The sequence below is a fragment of the Beta vulgaris genome, chromosome 1 (assembly GCF_026745355.1).
Source record: "Beta vulgaris subsp. vulgaris cultivar EL10 chromosome 1, EL10.2, whole genome shotgun sequence".
In the NCBI taxonomy this organism is placed as follows: domain Eukaryota; kingdom Viridiplantae; phylum Streptophyta; class Magnoliopsida; order Caryophyllales; family Amaranthaceae; genus Beta; species Beta vulgaris.
The window spans coordinates 57117263-57125381 of record NC_079202.1 but is presented as its reverse complement, the minus strand read 5'-3'; the positions used below and the strand labels follow the sequence as shown (position 1 = coordinate 57125381).

The 8119-nt window shown below is 35.7% G+C and overlaps 1 protein-coding gene across 1 annotated transcript; it reads right to left on the bottom strand.

Annotated features, from left to right (window-relative positions):
* Window positions 1-707: 707 nt before the first annotated feature.
* On the bottom strand, window positions 708-7393 carry LOC104889066 (uncharacterized). The gene is made up of 7 exons (XM_010674210.4): window positions 7080-7393; window positions 4996-5137; window positions 2901-3048; window positions 2746-2821; window positions 2557-2668; window positions 2302-2393; window positions 708-1045 (listed from the first exon to the last, which is right to left on the bottom strand). The coding sequence occupies exons 1-7, from the start codon at window positions 7110-7112 to the stop codon at window positions 1001-1003; spliced, it is 648 nt and encodes a 215-aa protein (XP_010672512.1). The 5' UTR covers window positions 7113-7393; the 3' UTR covers window positions 708-1000.
* Window positions 7394-8119: the final 726 nt, after the last annotated feature.

The window sequence follows — 8119 nt, the reverse complement described above, 5'->3', positions numbered from 1 at the left end:
ATACTTATGGTAATACCACTCTAATGACTTCACATCTCTTATCAACCTCTAACACAATAGATAATATCCTACAACTATGTTTTTAAATTTTCTTTTGTTACCAATCTGAGTTTGTTTTATTCATGTCCGTCAGTATGAATTTTTTTTGGGTCAAGGTATTCATGAAAATGTTCTAGTTAGAGGAGTTTGTAGCTTAATTAGTAAATAATTTGATATAATAACATGGTAAAAATTGCCGGCTATAATAAAATATTAAGGACGCACTCTTTTTTTTTCTAGCTGCTCACCCGGTTCACCGGAGCTTTGCTCTGACTACATTCGAGTCCGACCCGGGTCGCACACCTGGCTTTGGTGGATGAGTTTCCCAACAAGAGTTTCTGCACGGTAAGACTCGAACTCGAGACCTCCCTTAAGCGATACCAAGCTGCTTACCACTTGAACCAACTCTTATTGGTAAGAACGCACTCCTTTGAATTCTCACATGTTACTCTCTTACCTCGCTGTTCTACCAAGTCAATGTTGTCTGAGCCACAAAAAAATAGACAATTGAAGAAACAAGCAGATTAGGGGTTTCTCGGTGCTCAATACACAAGATTAGGTCATCTCAGGTCCAGAGAGCCCATAATCTGGCTAATACCTGTCATACTAGCTTAATTTCTTCCATTGCTTGTAATTTGCTTCAGCCTGTGTAAAAAAAAAAAAAAAAAGAGGGCTAAAATTCCAATCATGCTCTTCTGAGTCAAATTAGAGTAAACTTTTATGAACTACACTGAACTATTAAGTTTAATGACAACTTTACAATCTGTACATAAAAATAAAGGTTTTATGTTCAGCCACCGGAACGTGAATGACAGGAAGACCAACGTTCAAAGGACATCTCCATCAGCAAACTCGTTTTATTGACCATAGCTTCGAACAACCAGTCAGCATATGCATTACCTCTGATCTGCACCTTGCTTGCGCGCTTGCTTGATATTTTCGAATCTTTTTTCTTTTGTTTTCAGCTTTTGATGAAATCCTTCAAAGAAAATGGAGGTATAGCATCCTGCAAAAACACCCCAAACAAGGCATTTATTTTATTGAGTTCTGATTCCACGTATCTACTTCCGAACGGAAATTGAATTAGGGCATTGCTCTTAATCGGCGCATCACGCCAAAAAAATACAAACTCTACCTTCAGTCCTACTAGAAGTAAGGGGAACCATAAGCTAGCAGCCACAGTTTCATTAAGAGTATTTGTCATGAATTTTCCCATCCGTAGAGAGAAGTTGACGATCAAAAACATCCTTCGGTGGTAGATCAACTGCGTGTACATAAAAGTACCAGACAATTCTTTTGCTTTTTGGTAAAGATCATAACTAACTTCTTTTCGGTTAAAACCCTCTGAACATTGACTAGCTATAAACTAGAAGTGAAAATCAAACCCTCACAGAGTCCCTTCTTTCAGGTGACTTCAAGGAAAAAGCCCTCAATTCTTAAGCGAGATACTTTTTAAATTTTGATGTGCACACTAAGTAGTCAGCTATGGGAACGGAATTTTTCTTCTCTTCTAGAGAAAAGCATAGAAAGCAAACCTCATGAAGTAGACTCCAAAGTATTTTAGGGGTATCAACAACCTTTTTCTGTCAGAGTCCAAACACCTTTCAATCCAGATACTACCCTTGCTACTCTCTAGCGCCTCCAAGGACCAAGACAAGCTTATGGACTTGCTAATTACAGCTGTGATACCATAAAACCCAAGGCTAAACAACAAATATTACCACTAACCCCAACAAAAGGTCTCATAAAAGTGAAAGCAAGAAAGGTAGGGGGTCAAACACCAGTCTAGTTAGCTAAGTAGAAAGACAGCAGAAGAGCAAATTCTAGGTGAATCAATGCATCCAGTTTCTAGAATACAGAACTTGTTTTGGGGCAAAGAAAAAGAAAGTTGATATTTTCCCTGCAGCTTTTGCACATAATTTATCTTTATTCGACTATCTCCGCCAAGGCCTTTGCAGCCGACCTACACCAGCTACTGAAACATTTAATGCCTTTCAAAAGGCATGGCACATCTAAAGACAAAATACTTTGATAAGACTCAAATATCGATCAACAGCTTGCCAGACAATTGAACCCATAAAAGAGCAAGCTAGTCCACTAAAGTGCTAATAAAATTTTAAAGCGTAAATCTAATTTATCAAAATTAGGACGAACTACCTTAAGAGAATGATGAATACAACTCCTGTCTTTCCTACACTAGATGTATATCGGAACTCGGAAGACAGGTCAATAACAGCCTTAATACATTCTTATTGAGATTACCTTGCTATTTTCTTGATTCAAGCGTTGTCTAACCACTGTCGTCTGCTGAATCAGCCTTTCCAAGGATGAATAGCTTGGCTGCTTGGCATGAGCTACAACCACGAGTTACAAAGAACATATTAGAAGAACTGAAGGGAAATGAAGATATTATATTCTTCACAAACAGATTTCACAAAATCAACTGTGTCTGGAAACAGATTACATTGAATTAAAGGAACAAAAACATGGATGAAATTAGAAGTACACAAAATATACCTAAAATAGCCCGATTTAACTTATCTGCAACATCTTGTCTATAGTCTAGGCTAACAAGATGAAACATGGGTGATTTTTCTGGTTCCTCATAAGCAAGCAAAGCCACAAAATCCTGCAATAAAAGCAACTGATATTCAGAAATAAGAACATATGCTAGGAAATAAAGCCGCAATGGTTAAAATGAATTACCTCAAGCTTTTCTACATACTTTTGCACCTTGCCAAAAGGCGTCAGCTTCTTTTGAGCAAATTCAAGAGCTTCTGTGCTGTCACAGGAATATTCTATTAGAAACAAGAAATGGGTGATACTAGTGAAGGTCAAAATGTATTAAGCATTACGCTTACCATTTTCTCAAGCACACAAGCTCAACAAAATGGAGGCTCAAGAGATCGAAGTGCAAATCCTTGTTCTCCTCCAGTAAACCGGGAGCCAGTTCTTCAGTGAGTTCAATAGCTTTGAGAGAACTGCCTTCTAAGGCAAACTGGATAATTCCTAACAAAAACAGAAAATCAGAACACTTGGTAGAGAGGCACTAGAAAAAGTCATACATGCGGAAAACAAGGTGGACAAATGATACCACATCAAAATGTTACCATGCTAACTGCATAACAAGATAGATTGTTCCAAAAAATTTAAATCAATTATTTCTCTCCGCTACCTTGTTCTTTTAAATCCAGTTGCTAAACTACATTTGGAGGACAATCTTCCTCTCAATGTCAGGCTTTTGTGCGGACACTAGGTAGGATTGATACAAATGACATGCTCCAGAAACGAGGTTGGAGTTAACAATCTTATCTGACATGTGCATGCTTTGTCGAGTACACAATGAATCATATTTACATGTTTTCCTTCATTATAGATGACAAAGTTTCTTTGGAGGAAGATGTGTGCGATATATCGTAAGTTTGGGTCCTCTTTTCTCTTTAAAAGTTCCCGGGAAGCACTTCATAAGTTTTGGAGTGGGTTAAGAGAAAACATTGCAGTGGCGATGATTCATAGTGATTATATGGAGGATCTCGTTCAAACAGAATCTGTGTATCTTCTCAAGTGCCACTTTATCATGTATTTGCTTTGGAATAGAGTAACCTAGCTTATGAGTTGGGGGGGTGAACATGAAGTTGGGTTAATATTTTAAAGGTTATCTGAGATTCACACAACTTGCCCTCCTGATGCGTGGAACTCTTATTGCTAAAGGAGCTTATTTGGTAAGGTGTGGGTCTAATAGTTAGGTATCTTTTTTAGTGGCCAACAGTCTGACAAACAGTTATTTTAAAATTTAGTCATTAGCACTTAGCAGTTAGTGGTTACTAAAGGAGCCTATTTGGTAAATTTTATACGACTAAAAATAAAAAGGCATAGCAAATTCATCATGATAAAAGGGGTGACACATGAGAGAATGAGTATTCTGGGAAAAGATAATGAAACATAACCTTACCACCGAAAGCTAGATTTAGTATATTTCTAAAATCACTACCCAAACCACTAACCTCTACTAGAAATTCTACATTGTGAAGCACGTAAAATAATCACAATTCTGCCTGAAAAGCTAGTGTAAGACTGAAATCAGACGTGTGTATGCTTGCATGCATGTATATATGATTCGTATCTTCGTATAAATTAAAAGGATGCATAAAGAGAACCAAGAATATAAACAAATAATCCCTCTTTCTATTGTTCTGCTCAGCAACACTAAAGAAGCAAAAAGAAAGCAACTAATAAAGGAAAATCCCAAGTCTGAAGCTCCAAATGGGTTTAACCTGACATTATGTCACCACTATAGGTTTAAGCACATCAGATATGATGTGAATCAACAATGATTCCCTCCAAGACAGTGACTTTTAGTTAGATTGTATGAAGATCCATTACAACAAGCCGTACTAAGTTCACCAGTGGATACACCAGTTTCCAGTCACAAGTCATGCTCACTGCAAAAAACCATTTATTCAATGCTACTTCCTGCATCATTTCTGCCACATCATTTGAGGGTTTACATTCTATTTTCTTTTGTTCCTCCCTTTTCAATAATTATTATATTGGGAGAGACATATCTTTCACCTTTATCTTTTCCTTTTCTTCAGATATCCAATCCTAGAGCAGGTATTTTAAAATTTCCTTTAAACAAAACATTATAAGTGAATATAATATAACTGCATAACCTTCTCACAATTCTGCTTATGCCCTTTCTAGCCTATAGGGTCTAGCATCAACCTATGACTTAAGAGTATCTTCACCTTTTGTACAAACGATATTTGATTTCCGAACTAAATGTAGCTTCAAGTAAGCCAAGTCGGAGAAAATACACAAGAATATAGCGCATAAAAGATCGTCGTAATTTTACACAAGGGAAAAAGTTTTCGCAATGTGGATTAAATGACACTTACAAAACTAAAAGCCAGTCAAAATATCACTTACAAAAGATTTTTGGCAAATGGGACTTACTTTTTCTCCTGTCAATATCTTCAAGACAATTAGCAGGCTGCTTTATCCCTGTACTACCAATAAAGGACTCCACGGTCTCTTTGAAGCAGTTATGTACGAGATATGATAGCACAATGTTATGACTGTCACTGTCACTAACATCCTGTCAAAAAGATGAAACAACCTCAAGATCAGTGCACTGACATAAAACTGAAGAAAGCCAATAATCACAGTATATTGAGCATTCTCCAACTGCAAATCACTGCTAGAAGAGAGACATGTCATCAAGACATGGCGACATGAACACAAAGTCACAAAAAAAAATCCCAGGATACTACAAAATCAAACAGGCATGTCATATAGCCTCGTCTTATAATTTTTCAGGTTACCTAAGTTTGAACAATAGAGACCCTTACCCTTGTTCCATTCATTGTTCAAATACATGTTATTTAGACACTTCAACAGGCAAGCAGCGGTCACACGGACATAGATTCATTATGACAAATGAATACATAATCCTGACAATATTTAATTGAATAGAGAGTGATAGAGACACATGACCATGAATCTAATATATAATGATACCACTTGATCGAACACAATATTCTACACTATATTTGACAATAATGAGAATGACAGTACTAAACACTTTAGGACGGCCTATGTTCAGCTGACTAAGTGTCTAAATCCAAACGCATCCCTCTGAGTTCCCTATCCGAGGAAGATTGTTGACTGTGAGATGGTAAATAACAAAAACTATGAAAGAAAACATCTAATAATTTAAAATTTATACTTTATAGCATCATAGTTTAAGAGATGTTAACCGTCAAAAAAAAGTCTCAAACAATGAGCGTGATGGAACTGGAATACTCAATTGCCACGAAGCCCTTGAGCACTATCAAATATGCTCCAAGGACGGTAAGCTCACTGCATTACATGGCGAGTCAAGTGCAAGCTCAGAAGTTGGAAATTTTCTTTTAAGTAAGATTTCTTCAAGATGTGAAATAAACAAGAATTGAACTAACCAAAATCTTATCCAATCCACAAAGCCAAATATCGGGTCAAGTATAGGCTTCTAGAGTGAAGATGTATGTAAAGATAATCAATTACGTAACAACCAACATGTAAAATTGTTAACTAAACCTGGTTAACAGAAAGTTAAACGTACTCAGCTAATGCAAAGTAACTACACTGTCAAGTCGATATTAAATAGATCAATCCGTGCCAGATGAAATCCCCAAGCCAATATACAATCACAAGCAATCCTTGCTCCATTATTGTCACACACATATGAACTTAGAATCATCTTCAAGATTAACATTACTCTTCAATCACTTTTGACAAATAACAGAAGTTTCACTAACTTTGCTCCACTCCCACCCTCCTCCTTCCAATTAAGGGTACATGATAACAATTTCCGAAATATAATGTTGTCTTCCAAACGTGACCAGACATATAGTACAAAGTTATCTTTTTTATTTAAAAAATCACATATTAATAAGAAGACCATGGCTCCTTTTTTTGAACTACGCTAACGTTTGCTTCCTACCAAAACTCAACCTCGCCATTGTACTTAATTGTGAAGTAACATCCAAACCGTTCATTTCAGTAGACTTTATGAAATGATCGTCTGCTCGGATCGTCGCCAAATAAGATTATCACAATGTACCCAACTCCAAACCACCCACTGACATACCATAGTACAGTTCAAAATCAATCAAATATTAACAAGCAACAACCTTTCAAAAACAAAAAAACTACTGTATTAGACACCCATGTCAGTCTGATCATGTCACATTGCACTACAATCCTGCTTCCAACCACATTACATGAATAAAATCCTCATGCATTCCCACAATCAATTCTAAAATACAAAATTAAACCATATAATATGAATATCATATAACTGAAACTAGGGTTTTGAATTTCGCTAATAATGCAACAATTTATCTTTCATGAACCAAACATCATCAAATATAATCAAACCAATTACTCGATCGAATTCCCAAAAAAAAAAAAAAAGGCAATGGAAAAGAAATCCAATTGAAACATAAAAAAAACCCTAAAAGATTGAAAATTTGATAGAAAGATTAAAAAAAACTTACAACGTTCTCGTATTGTCTGGGATCCAACTCCATCTTTGTGAGTGTTGAATAGATTACGCAGGTGCCAGTGTGATTGAGAAAGAGGAGAGAGAAAAGAGAGAGTTGAAGAAGAAAGAGGAGAAATTTTGATTTGTTGTTACTTGTTAGCGATAAAAGAGGAGTGGCAAAGAAATTGAATTCAAGTACTGCTCTTGAGTTGTTGCTAAATTTGAGCAACTTCCTTTTTTATCAAAAGAGTCTCATGTTGCACTAATCACCAATTATTATTAGCTCTATATCTAGGTCTAGTTGTATTTTGTATGCATGGGTTGCTTTTGCTCTAGTCTAGTTAAAGATGGGGAGGGAGTGTTAATGTAATCATATTTTTAAATTTATGAGTTGATTGCAATGGTAAAGGTGATCTTTACTCCATAATTTATGGAATCAATGTACCGAACATATAATTTTTACTCGAATGTTCATTCTTACGTCAATTAAAAGCCTTATTATTGAATTTTAGAAAAACATTAGAGAATTCATTTAGACGGCCACCATTAGTAAATGAGGATTCGATTAGTAAGGACCAAATCTTCCTTCAGATAGTTATATTTACAACAAAACCCTCTTTTAAACCTATTAATGAATTCAGCTGATGTGAAGGTTAGATTTCAATCAATTTAAGAGATGATTTCGATGATTATGAAGGAATATTATGTTGTCTTATAGTGTGTTGAAAGAAATTTTAGCAAGGTCTTAAGGATATTGAGAAGTTTACAATCTTTAGACTAATGGAAAATAACATAGGGGAGTCTGGAGGAGGCTATTACAAGATAAACTAATATAAGGAAATCTTGTATTGGTTGTTGGTGTTGGTCACATGATGAGGAAAAGGTTAGTTAATTAATATATGAAGGATGATTTAATATGGCTAAGAGGATGGGAAAACGGTAATTTTACAAAGAATTAACATTGTTTGATATATTGATAGTTGATGGGGTACACCTGTGTTCCTCGTAGTTAAAAGTTCACTAAAAAAAGGAGTTGGAAACAAAAGTCCGAAA

Coding starts and splice junctions, on each gene's coding strand:
- LOC104889066 (XM_010674210.4), bottom strand. CDS start 7,112: ATGGAGTTGGATCCCAGACAATACGAGAACGTT. Junction 3,049..4,995: donor AGATATTGACAGGAGAAAAA/GTAAGTCCCATT, acceptor TGTTTTTGTTAG/GAATTATCCAGTTTGCCTTA. Junction 2,822..2,900: donor CTTGTGTGCTTGAGAAAATG/GTAAGCGTAATG, acceptor TTCCTGTGACAG/CACAGAAGCTCTTGAATTTG.